We start from the raw sequence: 25,971 nt of genomic DNA on the forward strand, positions 1-25,971 counted from the left end.
AAAGTAGAAGACAAATTAGCACAGTGGAAAGAATTGCATGGGGATTTGTAGTCAGACAGTTTTGCATCTGAATTCTGTTTCCCACTGGGAAACTTGGGCAATGTACTCAGTCTCTCTGAGCTTCAGTTTTCCCCTGTAAGTAGCGTGCTTAAGACATAGTGGGTTGCCCTACTACTTCTAATAATGTATCCTGTTACTCTTTTTTCTTTAACTTTGGCATCTTCTAAACTAAGAAGTTTTTGTTTTTAATTTCATTAATATACCCTTCTAATGTTACACTTCCACTATATTTCATATTGCTTTTGAACAACTTTTATATCTTTCTGTAAATCTACTTTATTGAGGTAAAATTTACCTACAATAAAACTCACCACTTTTAAGTGTTTGATTCAATGAGTTTTGGAAAATATATACAATTGAGCAACCACTTCCATGATTATGATAAAGAACAAGGGTTAGCAAACTGTGCCCTGCTTGTTTGTAAATAAAGTTTTATTGGAACTTGGCCATGCTCATTTGTTTCCAGATTGTCTGTATCTGCTTTTACACTACAACAGCAGTGTAAAATAGTTACAACAGAGATCATATGATCCACAAAGCCTCAAACATTTACTCTCTAGTTCTTTAAAGGGCAAGTTTGCCAACCCCTGGTGTAGCACATTTCCAACACCAGAACTCCTCTCACGGCTCTTTGCAATGTATTCCCTCCTCCACCTCTAACCCCTGGCAACTACTGATCTGCTTTCTATCACCATAGTTTTTTCTTTTCTAGAATTTCACATTAAGAATAATATATTAGGTAATCGTCTGTGTCTGCCTCTTTTTACTTAAAATAATACTTCTGAGGTTCATCCACGGTGTGTGTATCAGTAATTTGTTTCTTTTTTTTATGGCCAAGTAGTTTTCCTTTGTACAGATATACAATGATTTGTTTATTTTTTTATTAGTTGGTGGATATAAAGCTGCTATAAACATTCAAATATACATTTTTGTGTGAACATACAGTTTTTATTTCTCTGGAATAAATACCTAGCAGTAGGGTTGCTGGGATCTCTGGTAAGCATATGTTTAACTTCATGAGAACATGCCAAATTGTTCCAAAGTGGTGGTATAATTTTACAGTATACCAGTAGTGTATGAGATTTCCATTTGCTCCACATCCTCAGCAACAATTGGTATATTCGGTCATTTTCACTTTAGCTATTGAAATAGGTAAGTAGTGGTATATCATTTTAGTTTTAATTTGTATTTCCTTTATGTTGAGCATCTTTTCATGTCTTCATTTGCCATTCATATATCTTCTTTGTTGAAACGTCTAATAAAATCTTTTGTCCATTTTTGTATCTGATTATGTATCTCATTATTATTGAGAAGTACATATTGTGGATACAATTCCTTTATTATATATATTTTTAATATATATTTATCTCCCAGTCTGTGGCTTGCCTTTGCATTTTCTTATCATTGACTTTTGAAGAGCAAAAGTTTCTAATGTTAATGAAGTTTGTTTACCAATTTTTTCTTCTATGATTCGTACTTTTGATGTCTCATCTAAAAAATCTTTGCCTAACCCGCAGTCACAAAGATTTCCTAAGTTTTACAGTTCTAGCTCCTGTATTTAGGTCTGTAATCCATTTTGGGTTAATTTTCATATACTGGGTGAAGTAAGGTTGAGATTCATTTTTTTTGGCATGTGAATATGCAATTGTTCCAGCAACATTTGTTGAAAAGACTATTCTTTCCAAATTAAACTACATTGGTGCAACTTCTATATCTTCATGTCACATTTTACCAAGGTGCATTGCTATTGTTCCAACAGGTCTGCCAAAGACTGACAGAATATGGAGTTCATTTCCACCGGGTGCACCCTGAGAAAAAGTCACAAACGGGAATATTGCTTGGAGTCTGTCCTAAAGGTGTTCTTGTGTTTGAGGTTCACAATGGAGTTCGCACATTGGTCCTTCGCTTTCCTTGGAGGGAAACCAAGAAGATTTCTTTTTCCGTACGTCCATTTTAACCTCTTTTATATTTTAAAGTAGATGTTGTCAAGTTCAATTTCAGTGTTACATATTTATTGACCTTCCTTAAATAAACTTGAGACCATACCAGTCAGTAGGGCTAATATGTCTTAATACTATTTAACTCTTCTTTCTTAGTTGTAGAAAGTATTTTTGAGATTTTATTTGTTTTTGGTTTTCTCAGGAGGTGAATATTATACATTTCTAGCTGGTTATATGCTCAGTTAATTTTAGTTAAATTATAAGCAAGTTGACTTCTCTGTTAATTCAGAACTTACTCTAGGTTACTACCTTCTCACATGGAGAACCCCTCTGATGTTTTTAAGATAGATAATTATCTAAACCCAGTGAACTTTGTCTAGCTCAATAATAGGTCCCTCACAGCAACTGTATTTGAATCTCAGTGGTCCAGAGATTTACTGGATTTTATGAACTAGTCCCAGGACTTTCTGCAGTTTTAAGTTTTAGTGTATACTCTCTATGGAGATAAAGTTAGAAAAGTGATTTTTAGAAAATCATGTTTATGAAAGATAGTGATCTACAAAGGCATATTTTGATTTTGGACATAGTTGGAGTATCTGAATGTTGAAATGCAATTGGCAAACCCCAGAGGTGAATCAAAGATATGTTCAGGTATTTATTTTCCTAATGGTGTTCGGGGACTACTGACATCTTTAGTTCATATCTGGGCTGAAATATGTTCCCAACGGAAACATAAGGATTTCAATATCAAGGTCCCACCTGCCTCTGGTTAATCTTCAACCTAGAGACCTTTGAAATCAGTTCTAGACCTGATGATTAGTTGGTTGCTTTCCTATGAAACCCAGAGGTGCCACTAAGATTACCAGATAATAATATGTTCTCTTAGGAAAGCCCAGACCATCCTCATCTTCCCAAGATTGTCAAGACCAACAAATTGCCTTGTTTTAATTTACCTTCCCCAATGGAAGTGCTGGCAGAGCAGGTGTCTGGAGGAAACCTTAGGTTAATTAAATGCAAGTCTAATTTGAATCAGTTTTCAAAAGGCAGCAGTCAAATAATCATCCAGCATTCAGCTCGCTGTCATTTGCCAAGCTATCACATTAGCCCTGCTGTATATAAGACTAGCTGTGATTAGCTTATTTTTAAAGATCTCCAGGAGTAGAGAATAGACCACGTTTCCATGCAAACTATTCCTGTGTTTAACAGCACTTGTTTTTCCTGAAGTTCTTTTTCTAACACAGAGCTCTCTTTTTTAACCCTTCTTTTTTTCTTCCACTAGCCTCTAGGGAGATGGAAAAGTCACCTTTTGCCCTTCTCATCTCTCACAACTGAATGCCCTTGGGCACGTTTCTTGTCCAGTTCATCAGTTAACATGTAGAGAGAATCAATTATTGTTATAATTTGTTTCAAACCTCTGTAGCTTTACAACTGTAGAGTTTCAACATCTTTGGGAGTTACTTGACAGTGGTTAAGTGAATTGTTTGTTAGGAAAAAAATTCCCCAACTACATGAGGAGTTACTCGGTATATTGCTGATAGTCAAGATACTAGTTTGATGCTACTGTATCTCTAACTCCTCTCTAATACCTACTGATTTCTTTTTTTTTTTTATAATTTTATTTATTTTTCCCCCAAAGCCCCAGTAGATAGTTGCATGTCATAGTTGCACATCCTTCTAGTTGCTGTATGTGGGACGCGGCCTCAGCATGGCCGGAGAAGCGGTGCGTCGGTGCGTGCCCGGGATCCAAACCCGGGCCGCCAGCAGCGGAGTGCGCGCACTTAACCACTAAGCCACGGGGCCGGCCCTGATTTCGTTTTTTTAACAAAGAGAGAACAGGGTCCCAGAGATTTCATTGGCAACAACATGTAGCTAGAATTTAATAATCTTATTTTGTTTTTATTGCATTGATTACATATTTTTATAGCTGGACTCTATTTATGGCAAGTGGTACTAGTTTTCTATTTACAGTTGTGATATAAAGTTTCTTTAAGTGAATTTATGTAAGTAAGCAAAGTCAATTAAAACATATAAATAAGCAAGACTAGAAATTATGAAGATGGCACCTGCATGACTGAAGTTTGAGTAATACTTTGTTATTGTATCTTTTGTGAGCCTACCAAATTTGACTTTTCTATTCCTGTTTCTGCATTTGAAGTAAAGTCAAGGGACGTGAAGTAGAGGGACTAGTTTGCACAGTAGAAGAAGCCAAGAGCTAGAGTAGAATCTAACTGGACTTAAGCAATTGTCCAGAGACATTAGTCTTAGATCCCAGACGTGTTGAATGCTTATCTTTTAAGGCGTATGGATCACCTACAAACCTCACCACATAGGTGGCAATATCTTGTTTTTCAAGAAACATCAAAGAGATAAAACTGATTTATAGTTCTCTTCCTTTCCCTGAATTTGGCAAGAATCACTGTCTCTAAATATTGATGTGTTTCATCACTCAGCCCAGCAGTTATGTTATCCAGTGCCTCTCCATTCCCAGTTTTTTTTTTAACTTCCCACAACTTCCATCCCAGCCTTCATACCAATAAGATTCTTCTTGACTAAATCACAACTCTTATTATTATACATTAATAATCAATTTTTATTGAACTTCATCTTCTTTACCCAAGGAAGTAAAACATATATATCTTGTAATTTCTTTTTTAAACAGTTTTTTGTAAACATTGCAGTAAACTCAAAACATCAATAATCTCATTAAAGGAAACTATCTTTCCCTTGCTGGTGGCTGGTATACAGTCTGATTTAGGCTATAATTTCTGAAAGTGGCAAATAATATTAATTTCATTTATTTCCTGAAGTTGTAATAATACAGGGTTATATTTTTTATATTAGATATAGGTCAAGGAATATTCATGCCTAATAATGTGAAATAAAAATATCTCTACTCGTTAATTATTGTGTACAGAATTTGATCATGTAATGAAGTGATAGGAAAACATCCTAATTAGTAATACCCCTGATTACTATTGTAGAAAAAGAAAATCACATTGCAAAATACGTCAGATGGAATAAAACACGCCTTCCAGACAGACAACAGTAAGGTATGCCAGTACCTGCTGCGCCTCTGCTCTTCCCAGCATAAGTTCCAGCTGCAGATGAGAGCAAGACAGAGCAACCAAGATGCCCAAGATATTGGTAAGGAGAAACAAACTATGTCACGTGGCTCCAGGACATATGCATGATTTTTGCCACAAATTTTGAAAGAACTTTCACGTTTAGGATGAAAATGACAAGGTATATAGATATTAAATACCTAAATCAGGTTTATAAAGATGTCACAAATGCAGCTGAGATTCCAACCTTGTGTTCATTTTGAAAACAGCACCCTAGATCAGTCAAGGAGTATCTGTTGAAATGTCTATTTTGTTCTTATCATTATGCTGGCTGATGTAAATATTGTAAAAGTTTGGGTCATATTCTCTACCCATAGTCAACTTATACACTATTTGGGAAGGTAAGACCAACATGCATGAGACAATAATACATAATAGAAGGTCAAGGTTTTAATAACAGATTATATCATACAGACTCTATGATCTACATCACAAGAGCAGAGAGAGATGAGAGGCTAGAGTACTTGAGTGGTGGCACTTGAATTGGAATTTGAAGGACAAAAATAGTTAAGTATGTTGAAGATAAATAGAAAGGCTTTCCCAATGAAGGAAAGAACATGGGAAATAAGACAAGGGGTAGGGAGAGTGTGGACCCAGGACGGTGAAGTTACACACCATCACAGTTTGGGGGTTAGGGAGGGAGCAGATTTCCCACCTGTTAGTTTTGCTTGAGTGTGTCCCTGTTCTGTAACTGAGATAAATAACCACAGTACCCTATATAAGTGGTCAGAAGAGTGGTTTCACTTCCTTTTGAAAATGAACCAGCAGAAGAAACTAATTCAGCTCTGGAAAAAATCTCAGTCAAAACTGAAATATTTGAAACTTACTCTGCAAGACCACGTGTAGAGATTCAAGTCGCACTGATGACCTTGTGCAGCAGAACCTTATGAATTCTTTACCTAACCTTTCGCACATCTTGAAATCTTATGGAGAATATGTTCCCTGTAGGATCAGACTGGGGTGATGGCAACCTATGAATAGATGTTTCTCAGCCTTTCAGAATCAAGACGGTAGGGGCTGTATGCTTATTAAAAATGAAGATTCCAGAAACCTACCTGAAACTTCGTGAATTGCAATCTTTGGGCATTGGGTCCCTGGAATCTGCATTTTAACAGGCTTTCCTCAGTAATGATTTTTATGCATGCTAAAATATAACTACTGCTGTAAAGTACTCTCATTATTTCTTTTCTTTCCTTGCTTTGCTCTGCTAAAAAATTTGTATGCTCTTATATATTTTCAAAGTATAGTGAAATATCAAACTTATTAGAGCTATCAGAATTCCTACTGGACTAATACTCTATTCATTACAGAGCAGAATTGAACAATTATAGATGTAGTATGATGTGCTAGCATGAAAGAGTCAGAAGACAAAACTATGAAGCCAGCCTTCCACTCAACATTTCTTATACTGAGAAACAATAGAGTGTAGTAGTGAAGAGCATGAACTATGCAGCCAGACAGCCAATGTTCAAACCTTGCTCTATTATTTACAAGCTCTGAAACCTTGGGCAGGCTACTTAAACTCTCTTAGTTCCCTGACTGTAAAATGATTATTATAATGATAATACCTACATCATGAGGTTGTTGTGAAGATGAAATGAATTCATACATGTAAAGCACTTTAAAAGTGTCTGGCACAGAGTAAGTGTTGAATAAATATTCATTATTATGGTCATCATCACCATCATCAACATTGTTTTACCACTATTACCGCTCGTAATAATGGTCATTGTTGTAGTAGTAGGCTGTACTAGGATGACCTTAGGAAAATAACTGTCTCTTGGGAGTCTCATTTTCTTCATCAATGAAGTGAGAATGCTCTACATATCTCGCAGGTTTGCCCCTAGGAGCACAACAGCTGTGTATCCTTGAACTCATATGTGAAAGCACTTTAAGATGGTATTATCTACATCTTTTCCCAGGTTTGGTTAAATCTTCAAAGGAATTATTTTTTTGCTTAGAATTGGCTTAGAAGTAACTACCTGCCTACTTAACTGTCTGTACTAGACAAGTGAAAATAACTAGTGTTATCTGTAGGAGGTTGATGGGCTAACGAATGTATGTTATTTCTTTAGAGTCATAGAATATTGGTGCTAGAAAGAACCTTAGAGGCCATTAAGTCCAAAATTTTCTGATGTGGAAACAGATTCAGAGAAGATAGTGTCTCTCACCTAACCTCATAGTTAGAGGTCAAACAAGGCTGGAACCCTGATCTCTTAATTCCTAATCTAATACTCGTTCTATTTGATGAGTTTCCAAAAAAATAATTTGAATGGAATTAAATTACGATTAATAATCATTTATTGAGCACTTACTACTTGTAAGACACCATGGTAGGTGCCGTGGGATAACAAAAGCAAATGAAGTCTCTCTCCTCAAAAGAGCATACAATTAAGTTGACAATATAAAGAAATAAATTAAGAAAATACAAAACAGTATAAGGGACTGAACAGTAGCACAAACAGAGATTAGGAAGTGTGGGCTGCAGACTGAGTGTGAAATTAGCAAGCCTCTGAGTTCAAATTTGAAACATTAGTATTGGGATATAGGCTAATTCTAATGTCCTTTCCCATCCTGGCAGTCCATTTTGGAATTCTTTCCAGATGAAGAGCAGTAGGACAGACCAGAGAAGTGGATGGTTTATGATCCCATTCCATAAATATATGCAGTATTTTAACTCCTACCCAGAAGTAGGCTATGAATGGATTTGAATAGCATAATCCTTGATATGTTTACAAAACAGATATAACCTAAACTGAATTGGCTGTCTCTATTCCTGCCAAAGTTTGGTCTACATTTTCTTTAAGGGTGAGGAAATCTATTGGGTGTAAAGGCGTTTCCTGGTCATTGAATCTGTGTTTAAGACTCAATTCTGCATCTTTGATTAAAGTCTGCTCTCAAAGTAAAAGAACACAGAAATAATGTTATTTGCGCTAATAAAAACTCTGTATTTTAAGTTAAAGATCATTCTGGGAATTTTTAAAGCCAAGTCTTTTTTTCATTATTGTGTTTTAACTTGGTGTCCACCTCTACTTCAGAGAAAGTCATTGAATTTTCCTGGTGACAATGAGACATGTTTACTTAAACTTCATTCTGATGCATGAATATTAAAAACTTTCAATGTTTTCCCATCTGTTTATGCCTGAGATGAAATATTGATTATTAATCTTCCTAGGAATTAGGAGATAAATGAAACAGAATCTAAAGATCTAAGTCAGCAACATTTGACATTTTCTTTTTAAAAGGAAGTTTTCACAGCTGTTTTACATAACGATCAAGCTGTATTCCTTATAGAGTGCAACAGAGGGTTGGTACTTTCCATGGGGGACCAAATGGGGTGCCTTGTGATGTGGATTACTAATGCATGAACAACTAAATCATCTGAAATTCTGTGCTCTTGGCCCTTTGTTTACATGAACGGATTTTGATGCTAAAATTCTGTGATAGAATGCTTTTGATTATAGCCTCAAATGTTCAAATACTGCCATGACATGGGCTCTCAAAAAATAGAGTAGCCATGCACTTGTTATAAAGTATCTGTGAATTTAGCCTCTAAGCGAAGATTTTGGATATGTATTTAGGAGTGAAAGGAATTTGAACAGAAAGAGAACCCCAGCTTCTTAATCATGTTAATTAACAGAAACCAAAAAAAGAGAGAAGACAAGTAATATTTGGTTCTCCCATGGCTCCTGTGCCTTAGTTAAATCATGAAAAGTCAACAAGGTGGGAAAGTGGGATTGGCATAGTAAAAAAATAACAAAGAAATAATTTGCCATGAAGGTGCCTTTTTTTGGTAACAGTTTTATTGAGATATAATTCACATGCCGTACAGTTTGCCCACTTAAAGTATACAATTCAGTGGGTTTTAGTATATTCACGGAGTTGTGCAACCATCACCACAATCTGCCTTAAGCTTTTAAAAATATAATAATCAAGACCTTTTCCTCTGGGCAAAACCCTCTCTGCACAGCTTCTTTTTCAGGCATGATCTTACCGTGTCGGCCTATCCAGCTTTCGTCTCTCCCTCTCCCCATCCTTGGTTTGCTGGTATTTTAGCAGAGACACTACTAGGGTTGAAAATTTTCCTGTCAAATCTCATTCTCATTTCTCACTGAAACCCGTAATTGGAAATTTGGAGTCAGCAAACCTAAAGCCCAAACATTATTAGATCCAAGAGAATCGTTAGAGGAAGTAGGAAATGGCTGTGAGAAAGCTACAAGGATGGAGAGATGGTGTGAAAACCAGGACCTTCCAACCTCCTTTTGAAAATCCTTGATGGCTACACTTTGAAAGCCTACCTACTTATGCTGGCAATCAAAATGATTCAGAACTGCATGCTGTATTTTATTTATTAAAATAACTCTTCTCATAAAGGTACTATGGGTGTTTCCATCATGTAAAGCAATCCTATTTCCTTGTAGAGAGAGCTTCGTTTAGGAGCCTGAATCTCCAAGCAGAGTCCGTTAGAGGCTTTAATATGGGACGAGCAATCAGCACTGGCAGTCTGGCCAGCAGCACCCTGAACAAACTTGCCGTTCGACCTCTGTCAGTTCAAGCTGAGATTCTGAAGAGGCTATCCTGCTCAGAGCTGTCGCTTTACCAGCCACTGCAAAACAGTGCAAAAGAGAAGAGTGACAAAGCTTCATGGGAGGACAAGCCTAGAGGGATGAGTAAATCATACCACGATCTCAGTCAGGCCTCTCTCTTTCCTCATCGGAAAAATGTCATTGTTAACATGGAATCCCCACCACAATCCGTTGCGGAGTTGGTGGGAAAACCAGCTCACCAGATGGCAAGATCTGATACAGAGTCTTTGGCAGGATTCACAAAACTTAATAAGTAAGAACATAATTAACTAACCCAAACTACGTATTTGTAAATTCTACATTTCATACATTTATTTTTGTTTTGACGTTTTATTATTTTCACCATATGTTTTTACATTGACACTTCCCCCTCCCACCTTCCTTTTCCCTCTTTAGTTCAAAGTCTGTTGCAAGTTTAAATAGAAGTCCTGAAAGGAGGAAACGTGAATCGGACTCCTCATCCTTTGAAGACCCTGGCCAAGCCTATGTTATAGGTCAGCAGAAACAAGCTTGCCTTCTTTCTCCCATGTCGTGCTCTTAGTGAAGTGAACCAGATCGTCTTAATTACCAAGAAATTGTCTTCGGTTCTATGTTCTAATTGCTAAAACTGTGAATATAAAAGTTTAGGCTACTTAAAATGCATCAAGTCAAATCAAGAATTGATTTAACCCATGGTTGCTTCATGGCACAGACTATTAACTTAGCTTTCTCTTTGTCGCAGTTAAAAGCCACGACCATCTTACTGAGAGAACCCAGATGGTCTGATACCATGGCTTTGGATAGGGTTTCTTTGGGTTTTCCTTAGAAGCCTGTGAGAGTGGACTCCACTAATGCTATATTTTTTGAAGAAAGGTTTGTTTAGAGTACTTTCAGCTTAGCATGAATGGAATTGTCTCCAAAAACAGATAATTTTATGAAATGTATTGTGGTTGGTAGGTAGAAATTCTTAGTTGGTTTAAGTTTTTTCAAATTCTCCCAGGTAGCTAGGGCCTGTTAATTATTTAAGTATAGAAGTTGTGTGCCTTTATAAACACACACTACCTTATAAGATAAATAGTTCAGGTTTCCTGTTGCTTTATGCGTCTTAAAAGGGAAACACACGGGAATCAATCTTTCAGAAGAATGGATATTTAAGCACAGAGGTCTGAACGACTATTCAAAATAGGAAACAGCTGGAGAGACAGGAGGGAAACAAAATTTAGGCCGTTGTTTTACCAAATAATACTAATTAACTCTGCCTTAGACCAAAGTTTGATCATTTAACCCTAACTCACAAAGTTGAAAAGTATTTTCTCATCCTGTAATTGGATTGGGGATATGTAGAGTAAATGAAGTCAAAAGAGAACTCTACACTATAGTTGATAAAATTAATGGAAAGCAACATTATTAATGTAGCTTCCACAACTTTCGGAGATTATATTATCATCAGTTTAAATTGAATTGGTTAAAAAAAAACTTTAAATGGGTCCGGCCTGGTGGCGTAGTGGTTAAGTTCATGTGCTCCACTTCAGCGGCCCGGGGTTTACAGGTGTGGATCCTGGGCATGTACCTAGACACCACTCCTCAAGCCATGCTGTGGCAGCGACCCACATACAAAATAGAGAAAGATTGGCACAGATGTTAGCTCAAGGACAATCTTCCCCAGCAAAAAAAAAATTTAAACAGATAAAAGGCAAGATTTTATCCTATAGGTCACCCTGTGTGTTGAAAATAGCCTAATAAGACACTGATTCAATCTTTTAGAAAATACTTTTCAAAGTATATTCACATAAAATGAGATCTTTTATAGATTCTAAGCTATTTTTATTAGGGAGGCTTTGGTCTATATAAAAATTTATCACATATCAGATGTAGAGTAGTAAACATTCCATAGAAGAACACAGATAAAATAAAAGTCACCAATGAAAGAAAATTTATTTTCTGCATTTGTTTTTTGATTAAGATTATTCATTCTTATTGAATATTGAATTTTCTTTTAGCATTTGAACAAATGCTTTTAAAACCCATTTCAGTTTCATCATTTCATATTTGACATATCAAAATGTCATCAGACACAATACATTTGTGTTTAAATTTATTCTGCAAAACAAGTTGATATGCTTAACTCGGACATTAAAAATAGTCCCTAAACCCATTGTGGGAAGACATATTTTTCTGAGTGTAAATAAAAGAAAATGTTGCTGCCTTAATATTTTATTGATTTTTATGAATTTTTCAGAAAAAGTTACTTCTATATCTAGTATATGACCATTTTATAAACTGTCTAATAATTTAATTTATACCACAGGAATGACTTTGCATAGTTCTGGAAATTCTTCATCCCAAGTACCTTTAAAAGAAAATGGTAGGTTTACAAAATGTTTTTCCACTCATTTCCATCACATCTTTTCTTTTGTACCTTATAGATAGCCTTAGACCTAATAATGAAGAGTCTTCGTTGCCAGTCAATCCATGCCAAGGATTTTAGGCCTCACAGTGGAGTCAAAGGAGAGTTGTACTTTTCAGCATCATCGTGATATGATGGGACCTGTAATTTAGGCTAATGTTGATGAACTAGGGAAATGACAAATGAGAGATAAGGGCACTAATTGAGAAGCTAAGATAGTAGTTCAGGTGGAAGATAATTTTGATGAAAAAGAGTTTTAACTGAGGCAGTAATTTTAAAGGGATGCTTGAGCTGAATCTTGAAATAAAACGAGGGCTGGCCCCGTGGCTTAGTGGTTAAGTGCACGCACTCCGCTGCTGGCGGCCCGGGTTCGGAACCCTGGGTGCACACCGACGCACCGCTTCTCCAGCCATGCTGAGGCCGCGTCCCACATACAGCAACTAGAAGGTTGTGCAACTATAACATACTGGGGCTTTGGGGGAAAAATAAATAAATAATTATAAAAAACAAACAAACAAAAAAAAGAAATAAAAGGAGACTTCATTCAGGCAGAATGGTGAGGCTCAGCATCCCAGACCAAGGGTGTAGTGTGGTCAGAGACATGGAGACATTGAGAAGATAGATTCAGCGAACTGCAAGAGTCTCAGTACGGAGGCATGTGGGGGCCAAAATGAAGCTCGGGAACTTTAGTAATAGGGACTACTAGCTTTGAGTCTTATCCTAAATATTATGGGGAGAATTTGAAGACTTTAAATGTTGAGATTTATAGTTTAGAAGGAGTCTAATTGTAGGAAGAAGCTTTTTGCAGTGACTTGGAAGTCAGCGGATTCAAAATTTTTAGAATTGAGGTTACAAAATACTTTCATGTACATACATTATCTTATTTGATCTTTCTAACAACTTTCATGTGTAGAAAGAATGTTTTATTACTATTTATACTCTACTTTCCTCCAAAAATATTTCAGTTTTATCCTCAAACTCTTAAAAGTTGAAATAAGAAGAAGCCTGATAAGAAAGAAGCAAATATGCTAATCAAAAGTGTAGATATAGTTAAACTTGATGAAGCCTTAAGTTTAGTTCTAATTTTCCTGAGAGCCAAGGCAAAAATGAAGGCAGGAGAGAGGTTGAACTACATGAAACTGCTGCTTTTGTGGGTCAAAACTGTCAAACATGAGTGCTATTTTGTATAATTCTCATTCTAAAATAGAAATACACGTACCAACTCTTCAAGAGAGGAAAATTTTTCTTGGAACTAAAATTGTGTCAAAAAGTGAAAGTACATGCAATATCTTAAATACTCATAGCAAATGAAGGGTATTTTTCATCTTAGTTTTTTTTAATGCATCAGTCCTCAAAACATCTGAGGGTGTATCATTAAAGAAAAAGTTAGTGAACTTATATACTACTTGGGCCTAAGTTACTCAGACCCTGGTGTATAGATTTATGCTGATCAAATGTCTTACATGGACTGTTTAGAATACCTCTGTACCTAAAATAGCTCAGTTATTAACATGTCCATCATGGTAATAATTGTTGACCAACAGTCACTGAGTGCTTATTATGTGCCAGACACGGTTCTAAACACTTTATATTTATCTCTCATTTAAGCCCCACAGCAATCCTGTAAGGCAGGTGCTAATGTTATTTCCTTTTCTCAAATGAGAGACTGACGCATAGAGAGGTTGAGTTCTACAGAAGGTTGTGGAGCTGGCAAGTGCTTGAGCCATGGTTTATACGCAGGAAGTGTGTTTCCAGAACCTACACTCTAATCCGCTCTTCAGATTCTTTACCAGCGTAACAATGCCTGGTTATTTGTAGGTATTATTTCTCCCAGCTCAGCTTTTGAAAGAACCTGGATAATAATCTATTCAAAGATGAGAACTTGAAGTGTGTTTTAACCTAGGTTCTGAGGGGAAAGAATATGGATTTACATTGGATACCAAATGAGCAGCATGCGCAGGGTAGTGTCTCTGTTTAAACTTTTAGAAACCTCATCTTCCCACCTGTCCTCTACAGAGGAAAGGCCAATCCACCTTCCTGTGGAGGTGTGCCCCAGTTGGCTTGCAGACAAGTCTATGTTTTCTTCAAAATTCTCTTTAATCTGCCCAAGTAACCCTGAGTTAGTGCTCTGTTGAGAATTGAGTTTTCACATAATAGAGTGTGGCAAACATGTTTTTCCAAATGAGGTAACTAAGGATCAACAAGTTAAATTACTTGCCCATGAGACTTCTTATTCTAATTTCAGTGTTCTTCTTTGCTGGTCAAGATTATTAGAAGAAAATTAGAAATGAGCATCAGTTAATATTGAATTATTCATCACTTAATACAAGGACCAATGAATAAAATTCGATCTTAACCTTTTACGACTTTGAGAGATGCTTAAAGAATGTGAAACTTGAAAGAGAAAAGAAAAAATACATCAATCTTCTAATCTTATGAAACAGAGATATGGAAAGGATTCTAATCTTTTGACTGTGATTTCCAAAAAAAATGTTGCTTAACCTTTCAAAAAAACCTGCTTCTAATAATATTCCTTCCTAAGAGAGTAAAAACCAGAAAATATCTAGAACTTATGCAAGAATTATATAAAATTGGTTTTCAATGTTTCTTGTTTTACTGTAATTCAGGATTACTATGCAATTGAAAAATAACTTTTAGCTAGATTTGTCACCTTTCTTCCTGCCCAAACCACAAAAAATGGGGTCAAACACCAGACTCTTAACAAAAAATTCATGTAAAATAGGTTATTCTGATGTAGAGTAACTTGGTACAGACACTGAAATAAGCTTTATGAGCAATCTTAATTACAAGTAATAAAATATTGTACAAACAGAAGTAAGATTTTAAAACACACTTTGTTTAGTCAGGTATCAATGACCAATGTAAATTTAAATGCTAGTTTTTTCCATCTAAGGTTTAATTAGAATACCTACAAGGTTAAAAATTATAATAAAAATGAAAGTCCAAACAGATACAGGAATTAACCAGAAGCAAAAGATAGAGTCAACTAAATTGAGAACTGAAAGGAACTTAAAAGTTTATCCAAACCAAGCCTTTTCATTCTATGTATGAGTTAAATGAGTCCCAGAGATGTTATGTGTCCCTAATTCACTCAGCTAATTAGTGCTGGCACAGAAATAAAACACCGAAGTTTCCGTTATGATCCCCCTAACCAACTACCGGAGCAGTTAGTATATTAGGCAGTGTAACAAAGAAAAATACCTCTCTTTGTTTTTATACCAATATGGTGCTACTGACCCATTGTCCCCTGGATTTGAAATGATTCTTTTTCCTTAGAGTGAGCGATAGATTTATCCAGAGCCTCCTCTACCTGTAGTCCAGTTTCTCTTAGAATCAGTGGCGTGGAGCTGCCTTATAGTTGACAAGGGTCTATATCTGTAACCAAGAAAATTAGTTTTTTTTGCAAAAAAGTTGTGGATTCATTCTTACATTGATTATATGGCTTTGGCCTTCTCAGAAATATGTTCTTACTCTGAAATTCAATTAGTTTACTCACGGATATATCTATTATTAGTATCTACAGTTATTCTAGTTGGGGACTGTGTATGTCCATATGAACCTTATGAGAGGTGAGAAAGGCAACATTGGAACAACAGTTTCTAAGGCAGACAGGGTATACATTTAATTTCTAAATTATACATTTATCAATTATGCTTAAGATATTTCCCAGGGAAACAGTATTGGGAACGACACCAGTATGTATTACTTGAAGAAGTGAAAATTTCAAGTTGAGGCTCTTTTCACTTTAAAGTATTTGCAGAATTTGCTGCGGTCATAGAGTATACTAATAGGAAAAGAAAATTAAAAATGTGTACTCCATGAATATTAATGCTTGTTTCCCTATAGTAATTAAAATAACTCATAAATGCCCTGGTACTTGAAATATCTAGCTGCCTCACTTTCAGAAATTCATAAATTCTATATAATCCTCATTGAATTCTATAAATATTTTTAAGTTTACTTGCGTCATCATGTACTATATAATACCCTTAGATACTTCCTCCTTCCTCTTTTTTTAAACCAATGGAAAAGTATTTTGAACATCTGTGTGAATAGAATACAAAGATAAACTCGACATCTGCACAGTACTGTCTAGTAACATGTAACTGCACACCAACAGCCATCCTTCCTTCCCTCTGTCCTCACATTAATAAGTCACTCTATGGGGCCGGACTGGCGGCGTAGTGGTTAAGTTCATGCACTCTGCTTCAGCAGCCCAGGGTTCGCAGGTTGGGATCCTGGGCGTGGACCCACGCACCACTCATCAAGCCATGCTGTGGCGGCGTCCCATATAAAGCAGAGGAAGATGGGCACTGATGTTAGCCCAGAGCTAATCTTCCTCAGCAAAAAGAGGAGGATTGGCAACGGATGTTAGCTCAGAGCCAGTCTTCCTCACACACACACACACACACACACACACACACACACAAGTCACTTTATATTGGGAGAAGGAAGAGAGAAAATCCCTCTTTAAAAAGAGTGGATTAGCAAAGCTTCCCTCTCCAAAAGAATATTCTTCTTTGCCCTACTCAATCTTTTGCTCTAGCCAAACTGATCTATAACATTTCCCCAGAACCCTTTCTGCCTTCTTTCCATCTCAGCTTTTGCTAACGCCTTATTGCAGTATAATCATCTCCATAATCCACCTATTAAAATCCTACTCAGTTTACTTGAAGTTATCTTTCTTTCTGGCGGGAAGAAGCCTCTCCACTCTTATAGGTCTGACTCATGCCTTTCTCATGCTGCTATTTCACTGACAGTCTTAGCAACATTCTATTTATCAGTCAGGCTGGATCTTTGCTCTTCTAGTCTGTCTGACTCAGCTCACATTTACTGTACTGGTAGCTTTCATATACATTATTTCATTTTATTCTCCTGAATTGCCTAGTGAGGGACTTGAACAGCAAAGTTGTTCAGTTAACATTTAAGGGATGAAAGAATAATTGAATGAATGAATGCTCAAATTTCACTGGTGAATCCTTGAATATAGAGACCTTAATCTGTTGCTTCAAGTTAGGGAAATAAATACACAAAAATGTTGCATATTTATCTGTGTGTGTATATATATCCCGATAATGTTTACCTGGGAAATATATATACACACACACATATACATACATACACACATACACATATACTTATTAGCCAAATAGTATAAATGTTAGTACGTGTACTAGAAATGAAAATAAAGAAAATGGCATTTTTATTCTTTGACTCAATGCCTTTGACTTGTAGCAGATACTCCTCAGGAACATTAAGAATATTGATTAGTTTTATAGTTGAAGGCAGAAACACTGTATAAACCAAACGGACTTTGTCTTCATAATGGTGACAAAAGTTTACATTTAATAGCTAACATAACCTCCTTTATTTGTTGCGTTTTATGCGTTTTATTCTGTTGTATTTTGTATTTAATTCCAGCTGAAAATTAGAGCTTATTGTCTATTTTAGGAAAAAAGTACTTTGGATACTTCGAAGATAGTATTAAGCTAGGTGTTAACTAATTCATGGACTTTATGCTTATATATATACTTAATATATAAGGCTCGTCACACCATTGTCCAGTGATTTTTCTTTTTTGGAATCTCATTAATTAATTAGAAATACCAAAATGTTACTACTCTTATTGATTGTAACTAAGTTTATAACTAAGTTTTGGTCAAAAAGAAACAACAGGATAGGGACATGTATGCTACAGGGAGCTAGCAAACTGGCACTAATACTTGGTGTTTAAGGAACAAGGTTAATTCACACTGAAGAGCAATAATTATTGTTATTGTTTTCTGAAATTAAAGGAGTTTATTTCTAGAATAAGTATCACATTTGCATCATTTAAGCATTAATACATATTGTATAACAAAGTTACTACTTGTATATAACATTAATACAACTTTAAATCCATGGTAGTCATACGTTGGCAGATAATCTGTAATTTTCAATATGCTTGAGAACTATGTAGAGATAAATTTGAAGATTTAGTTAAAATATCTTTCTGAGTGTATTGAACTCATTTACCACCACTACCACCACCTCACACAGACGAATTTGAACTATCAAATTGTAATTGACGTTAAGAAATGTATTAATTTTCTAGAACTGCCATAACAAGGTCCCACAGATTGGGTGGCTTAAACGACAGAGATTTATTTTCTCACAGTTCTAAAGGCTAGGAGTCTGAGATCAAAGTGTTGGCAGCATTGATTTCTTCTTGGCACCAGTAGACATGTGCACGTTTGTATCCAAATTCCCTTTTCTTATAAGGATACCAGTCTTATTAGATTAGGACTACCCTAAACACCTCATGTTAACTTAATTCTCTCTTTAAAAACCTATCTCCAGATATGGTTAAATTTTAAGATACTTTGAGTTAGGGCTTCAACATATACATTTGGCGTAAAGGGAAAGGGACACAGTTCAGCCCGTAACAAGAAGAGTGTGTGTTCAAATGCTCAGATTGCTAAGTAATTTTATTAACATGACAATTAAGTGACATATTAATGGTTTAACTTAGGAGATATTTGTGAATGATCTGTCTACTTAAAAAAAAAACCATAAGTGGAAATAAGAAAAAGTAAATTCTAGTTCTAATGCTAACCTTCACTCATGTTTTTTAACGAGCATTTATTAAGTACTGACTTCAGGCATTTTACTGGGCAGTGATACTAGCTGTAATGTTGAGCAAGTCCCAGATTTTTATTCCTCATCTACCAAACAATGATTAGAAATCTCTTTACCTACCTCATGAGATTGTTCCACAAATAAAATGAGAAATAAATGATAGTCCTTTGAGAATGAAAATATGCTAGCCAAGTCATTATTAATGGGATTTTAAAAAATAAATCCAGTTTCTTCTTGTTACTCTTTTACTCTGGAACTTACCATGAATATTTTACTCGTTATAAATAAAAGTGTCAACCACTTATTAGTGGGAAATTCTTAGCATATTGAGCGTTGTCAAATTCAGGACATCAACTGTGATGTAACAGAAGGACATGGAGTCAGAAAACCTAAGTTTAAGGTTCAGGCCTTGACTGTGCTAGCTGAGTAAACCTGTTCAAATCATTTAACTGCTGGAGATTTATTTACTCATTTGTTACTGAAAAATACTTATTAGAAATAAATGTGATAACCTATAGTCATTTTGTAAAGTTAAATCACTATCAAAATATGAGATGATGGCATTATATTATTTAAAATATAATTTTAAAGTAACCGAGCAATCTATTAATGAGCTTTAACATTTAAATTAGAACAGACAGTCTTAATGCCTGAGCATGTTATGTTTGTTTCATCTTAAAATTATACATTTCCGATAGATGTGCTACACAAAAGATGGAGTATAGTATCTTCACCAGAAAGGGAGATCACCTTGGTGAACCTGAAAAAAGATGCAAAGTATGGCTTAGGTAAGTCACTATGAGATTCGTAAACATCTGAGAACATTGAAAGAGAAAAAATCTATAGCATAGCCTTGGCGTTGAGACACCAGCCCACTTCTGATCAAGATACTGCCTGCCCACCCACGGCCCCTTACCCCACCCGCCCAGTCAGGAAATGCCAAAGATGAAATGCTTACAAGCAATGTTCCCACCAAATTTAACAGTCTCATTTCACGTGTGTTACCTATAAATCATATTTGATATGAGAGTATCCACACTTCTGTGTGTCAGGCAGGCTAATCGTTAGTTATTGAAAGCACCAGTATCATGAAGATCTTTTTAAAATGTGCTGTTTCACAGGATTTCAAATTATTGGTGGGGAGAAGATGGGAAGACTGGATCTAGGTGTCTTTATTAGTTCAGTTACCCCTGGAGGACCAGCTGACTTGGATGGATGCGTAAAGCCAGGTACTTTACATTTAGGTAATATCCTGAGTACTCACTGACAGGCATACATTTGCACAGATGGCAAAAGTGAAATTTGGGCAAAACAAAAATAACGGGGGGGGGGGGCGGGTTGACATTTCTAAGATTTAGCGTAAATTTCTCTTTGTTGTTGAAAATACTGGATTGTCTATTTTTATAGGAGATCGTTTGATATCTGTGAATAGTGTAAGTCTGGAGGGGGTCAGCCACCATGCTGCAATTGAAATTTTGCAAAATGCACCCGAAGACGTGACACTTGTTATCTCTCAGCCAAAAGAAAAGATATCCAAAGGTAATGTTGTGAATGTCTCTTAGCTATGTGTTCTGTTTCACTTTTCACAAGAACTTCAATACCTTGGTCGAATAAATTGGATTTAAGCCCCTTATTTCCTTTCTGGAAATTCGATATGTGTAGTTCTGATTGTTTTGATTTTATACATCATTATAACTTTTTCATTCATCACTTTCAAGATTTTCCGTATCATTCGTCTTTAGCAATATAGGCATAAAAATGGATTTGTTGTGCAAAATTGATGTCACATAAATAAATTCTGAGTACTTTGTGTGTTTCATCACTTCTTAGGCCAAATCAGAAATAAAATTCTTTATCATTGTCTAATTAATATAGTTATATAATAGTTATCTGTGAAGTTCTGTCCTGAACCAGATTATAAAAAGGGAGGAAAGGAAAGGATGATATACCAGAAAGTTAAAAACAAGACCATATCATTTTGTCTCATAATCCCTCCCACTAGCATGTTGTGGGAGAAAAGGCTTGATGAAGATCAGTTGACTGGAGTTTGAGCCATACTTGGGCCACTTAGTAGCTGTATGACTTAAGTCTTCTTGATCCGTGGTTGTTTTTCTTTCTTTAAAGAGGAGACAGTGATCTTGGCTCTGCCTTGTCTGTCTTGCACAGAGCTGTTATGAGGATCAAGTGGAGGGACAGTGTTTGTGAAAGAAGCACACGTGGCACATGCAGTACACTGGGCAAGGGGAAGGGCTCCAGAGTCTAGGGTCAGATTCTGTCTCCACCAATTAGCACTGTACTGTATACCTTGAATAAATCACTTGCTAAGCCTCGCTGTGCTCATATATCAAACGGTAAATATGAAAGTGCTTATCTTGTAAATTGTGAAAATTAAATAAGATAATGCATGAAAGAATTACCACATTCTATGCTACATATTAGGCACTTAAATGTGAATTATAGCTGTCATTCTTAAGTTATTTTCATCCCAAAGATACTGGGAAATATATGTGTAAAAGAATTAGTAAAATATTGGCTGAAAACCAAGTTTAGATAGTAAATTTTAGGCATAACTTTAGACAGTTATGATAAAATAAAAACAAAGAACATAAACATTTCATACAATATGCTGTGACATAAAAATTTCTTAAATTGTACACAGATGAATCATAGGACGTGTAAAAATTTCTTACATTTTATACAGATGAGTCATTTTGACTAGTTTTTTCTTTTATTTACTAAATATTATATATATGTTGTATGTATATGTATATATAAAATATATACATATATAAATATTTTTAGCACTTGTTACTGTGAACAAACGCAACAGATAGAAAACACCACCACTGCCCAAATGGCCTCATAATCTAATTGTAGTCTAGTCCCTTAGGCAAAGAAAGACAGCTGCAGTTGCAAATTTGGTAGCGTATTTCTGAGTTTCAAGCAGCCAAGCCCAAAACCAAAAAACAAAAACAAAAAGTAGAACATTGGGTTCCATTACTCACCATGATTTTGGCAAAAGAAGCATAGAATTCAGAAGAAACTCATTTTCCCCCTGAATAAAGCTCTAAGGTACTCCTATCTTAATTTTGTTTTTCAATAGATGATTTATGGAAAATTTATTCATTTGTTCAGCAGATTTTTGTTGAGTGCCTGTGATGTACAAGACACAGAGCCTCTACCCTCATGGAACTTACACTATATCAAGGGAGACAAGTAACTAAACAAATAAATGTTTAAGTGTAACTATGATAAGTGTTAGGAAGAAGCCCAAGGTACCAAGAGAGAGTTTAACAGAGGAACTTTACCTAGTATGGGGATGAATAAAGCTTTTCTTTTCAGCAGACTTTCATGTGGTTATTTTATTTTTTACTATCCATCCTCAATAAAAGTTAAAAGTATAATGTTGAAGTATAGTTCTGTGAAATTGTTTCTTCAGAAAGCTAGATTAATCTTATCATGGTGTATAGCTGTACTGTAGTGTAGCTTGGAAAGAGATAAAACTCAACCTAGAACGTTGCCAGTATGTACTTCAGGCTATCCATCTCAATTATCAATCACCAAAGAGGAAGGATTTTATTTTTCTTTGTGTTTGCTAATTTTTTTAAAGTTATAGAATGCATACTCGTTGCTTAAAATGAATTCAGTTTATACAGAAACCCATGAAGTAAAAACTAAAAGTCCCCCTACCTCATTTCCTAGGGAAACTCTTCAGTGTATATGTAGCCTTATGTATATTACAGATAAATTTTAAAAAATAGTGCATGCGTGTTTACTTATACATACATATAGACATGCTTTTTTTTTTTTCCCTAAAAATACAATTATTTTTTTATTTCCTTCCCACTGACTTTGGGCTTCATTTGTTCTTCTTTTTCTGGTTCTTTTGTGTGTCATGTTAGATTATTTATTTGAGATTTTTCTTGTTTTTTGAGGTAGCCCTGTATTGCTGTATACTTTCCCTTTAGTACTGCTTTTGCTGCCTCCCATAGATGTTGGTATGTTGTGTTTTCGTTTTCGTTTGTCTTCAGGTATTTTTTGATTTCTCCTTTGATTTCTTCGTTGACCCAATAGTTGTTCAGTTACAATTTTTTTTTGTACTCTAAATATCCATCTGTAATTTGCTCACAATATTCTCAACATCCATGAAAATACACCCTTTTAACGTGGCATTATATTTCATATTATGGGTGTGTCAAAATTTTTTTCTGTTGTGCATCCAGGTTAGCTATAGTTCTATTAAAAATGTTGTTCTAACAAATACACTTGTTTACACACTATTGAAAATGTATGTATTTCTAGAGGTTAGATATCTAGAAGTAGATTAAGGAGTCTGCACATTTAAATTTTTGGCAAGTGCTACCGATTTGCCCAAATTTTATCAATTTACAGTCAACCAAGTAGATAGGACAGTGCTCTTCTCCTCACACCATCAGTGGTATGAGAAATTATCAGTCATTCTCATTTTTGTCAGCCAAAGAGGTAGAAAACTGCATTAAATTGCATATCCAAAAGCAACAGTGAGGATATCTTTTCATATATTTATTAGTTATTTGTATTTTACTCTGAATTTCCAGTCTACATATCATACCATTGTTCCATAGGAGATTTAAATCTCTTTCTTAGTGACTTTTAGAAACTCTTAAGTGACTTTTTTCTTTTTTTTTTCCTGAGGAAGACCAGCCCTGAACTAACATCCGTTCCAATCCTTTTTTTTTTGCTGAGGAAGACTGGCCCTGGGCTAACGTCCATGCCCATCTTTCTCTACTTTATATGGGACGCCGCCACAGCATGGCTTAACAAGCGGTGCATCGGTGCGCGCCCAGTATCTGAACCTGTGAACCCTGGGCCACTGCAGCGGAGCGCGCGCACCTAACCGCTTGCGCTGCCGGGCCGGCCCCTCTTAAGTGACTTTTCATAAGAATTATATATAAGGAATTTGGAGTTGCCTTCTTTGATAATTACTTAGAGTCCAAAAAATGCAATGTCTGATAGGACAATGTAAAACAAGTATATAAACATTAAATAAGGATCAAGGATTTTAGGAGACTCAAGTTATCTCTAGTTAAGGGATCAGGAAAGTCTTCACAGAGGTGACTCCTTTGAAATATGTCTTGGAGAATGGAAATGGGCAGTTAGGGTGAAGGGGGTATGCATTTCAATAGAAGTTGTTGCCAAGAATGACCTAAGGAGGCAGCAAAGGAAACGGATAGCCTCTACTACATTTGTTGAGTCTTTGTCATGGCAGGTCAGATGGTGTGCATGTGTTGTCCTGTGTAAAATACTCCCAACAGTCATCAGCGAACACTGTGGATGTATTTAAGCATGTGTGTCACTAACCTGTTATTCTCATTGATGGATTTTGACTTTTAGTGCCTTCTACTCCTGTGCACATTGCCAATGGCATGAAAAACTATGTGAAGAAGCCTTCTTCCCTGCAAGACGGTGCTCTCGATTCCTCTGAGGGTCACTGCTGGCCACATGGTACCCCAAGGCACATCTCAGAGAGCTCTTTTGGGCTGTCTGGGGGCCTGGGAGAGGGAAGCCTGAGTTCTCAAGATTCCAGGACTGAGAGTGCCAGCTTGTCCCAGAGCCAGGTCAACGGTTTCTTTGCTAGCCATGTAGGTGACCGAACCTGGCAGGAATCACAGCACGGCAGTCCCTCCCCATCTGTGACATCCAAAGCCACTGAGAAAAAGAGGACCTCTACTGACAGTAATCAGAGCAAAGCTAAAAAACCAGGCATTTCCGATGCAACAGATTATTCTGACCGTGGAGATTCAGACATGGATGAAGCCACTTATTCCAGCAGTCAGGATCATCAAACACCAAAAAAGGCACAGTTCAATTTGTTTGTTTTCGTTTGTTTGTTTTTTATTGAAGTGTAGTTGACATACAATCAGTGTACAACATAGTGATTCGACATTTATATGCATTACGAAGTGATCACCATGATAAGTCTAGAACCATCTGGGCATAGTTTAATTTGAATCTTTGTTTTTTTCATTTAACAAAGCAAACAACAGCAAATATATTACAGAGCAGAATAGTGTATAAACTGCTTACATTATCCTGTATAGGAGGATTAGTTTTTATATTATGCTACTAACTGCTGCTGCTTTTGATGCTGACTTTCAGAGAAATTAGCAGCTTTGAATACTAACTCTAAAATGGCTGTTATTCTGGGAACTTTGTACCTGATAACACAAAGGAATGAATAATCAGATTGTGATTGTTTTCTACAAGTTGTTCTTCTCTTTCATACTTCGTGTTTATATTAATAAGAGAGTTTAATATCTGAAAAAATTGTTCCTAAATAGTTCACATAATGGACAGTTGACTTTACTATCGATAGTCTAAATTCTTCTGAAGTTTTAAATGGATGATAATAGTAAGAACAACAGCAACATAGAAAATTGCTCATTTCCTAGAAATAAGATAAATTTAAACTCACATTCACAAGCGGATTCAGAGAAGAACTTTAAACCCCTTGTTCCCTGAAAAACCAACATTCTTCATAAGAGGGTTATGTCCTTATAAACAGGGCTCAGCTGCTGTGCCTGTATTTATACTGGATTTGTAAACATATGCAGAGTAAACATGAAGCCTACTCATCTTAAAGGCCCAAGTTAAAAGCTACTGCTTGATATATATTGATTTTTAAAGGAAATGGAAATACTTTCCAAATTTGGGAGTATAAAAAGCATTGGACAAGGATTATGTAAAAGCCAGGTTTGAACTGGATTATGGGCTTCCCTCTGCCATATCTAGCTGTTTGACCTGAAGCAAGTCCTTTAATCTCTAGACCTCAATTTCCTCAACCATAAAATATGAAGGCATTGGATTAGAGGGTCTCTAAGATCTCTTCCAACCCTCGTGATCTTTGAATCCACTCTGTCCCTTAATATCTTGCTTTTTCTTAATTTTCCCAAAAAAAACACGTATTGATCTTCCAGTAATAATTCATTTTGACTCTAACAAGAAATCCTTTTTTTTTTGTTTTTCTTTGTTAAGGAATCTTCCTCCTCAATGAATACATCCAACAAAATGAATTTTAAAAATTTTCCTTCATCACCTCCTAAACCTGGAGATATCTTTGAGGTTGAACTGGCTAAAAATGATAACAGCTTGGGGATAAGTGTCACGGTACTGTTTGACAAGGTTTTCAAATGTTTTCTCTTCTCCATTTCCAGCAGCCTATTGTATGCCAATTTATTAATTGAATTATTTTGCTTCAA

The 25,971-nt window shown here is 35.8% G+C and overlaps 1 protein-coding gene across 12 annotated transcripts in view; it reads left to right on the plus strand.

Moving 5' to 3' along the window:
* The window catches only part of PTPN13 (protein tyrosine phosphatase non-receptor type 13), a 206,755-nt gene that overhangs the window by 137,630 nt on the left and 43,154 nt on the right, over positions 1-25,971 (plus strand). For 7 of the 12 annotated variants that reach the window (XM_058547446.1, XM_058547449.1, XM_058547450.1 and 4 more), the window contains 10 exons: positions 1,820-2,002; positions 4,982-5,144; positions 9,544-9,961; positions 10,105-10,202; positions 11,996-12,052; positions 19,432-19,521; positions 19,855-19,962; positions 20,141-20,272; positions 24,107-24,570; positions 25,748-25,894. In XM_058547446.1, coding sequence (XP_058403429.1) covers positions 1,820-2,002; positions 4,982-5,144; positions 9,544-9,961; positions 10,105-10,202; positions 11,996-12,052; positions 19,432-19,521; positions 19,855-19,962; positions 20,141-20,272; positions 24,107-24,570; positions 25,748-25,894 — 1,860 coding nt within the window. The remainder of the gene's footprint in view (positions 1-1,819; positions 2,003-4,981; positions 5,145-9,543; positions 9,962-10,104; positions 10,203-11,995; positions 12,053-19,431; positions 19,522-19,854; positions 19,963-20,140; positions 20,273-24,106; positions 24,571-25,747; positions 25,895-25,971) is intronic. The other 5 variants (XM_058547451.1, XM_058547455.1, XM_058547454.1 and 2 more) reach the window with 4 other exon arrangements.

This window comes from Diceros bicornis, chromosome 8 (genome assembly GCF_020826845.1).
Source record: "Diceros bicornis minor isolate mBicDic1 chromosome 8, mDicBic1.mat.cur, whole genome shotgun sequence".
NCBI classification, from domain to species: Eukaryota; Metazoa; Chordata; class Mammalia; order Perissodactyla; family Rhinocerotidae; genus Diceros; species Diceros bicornis.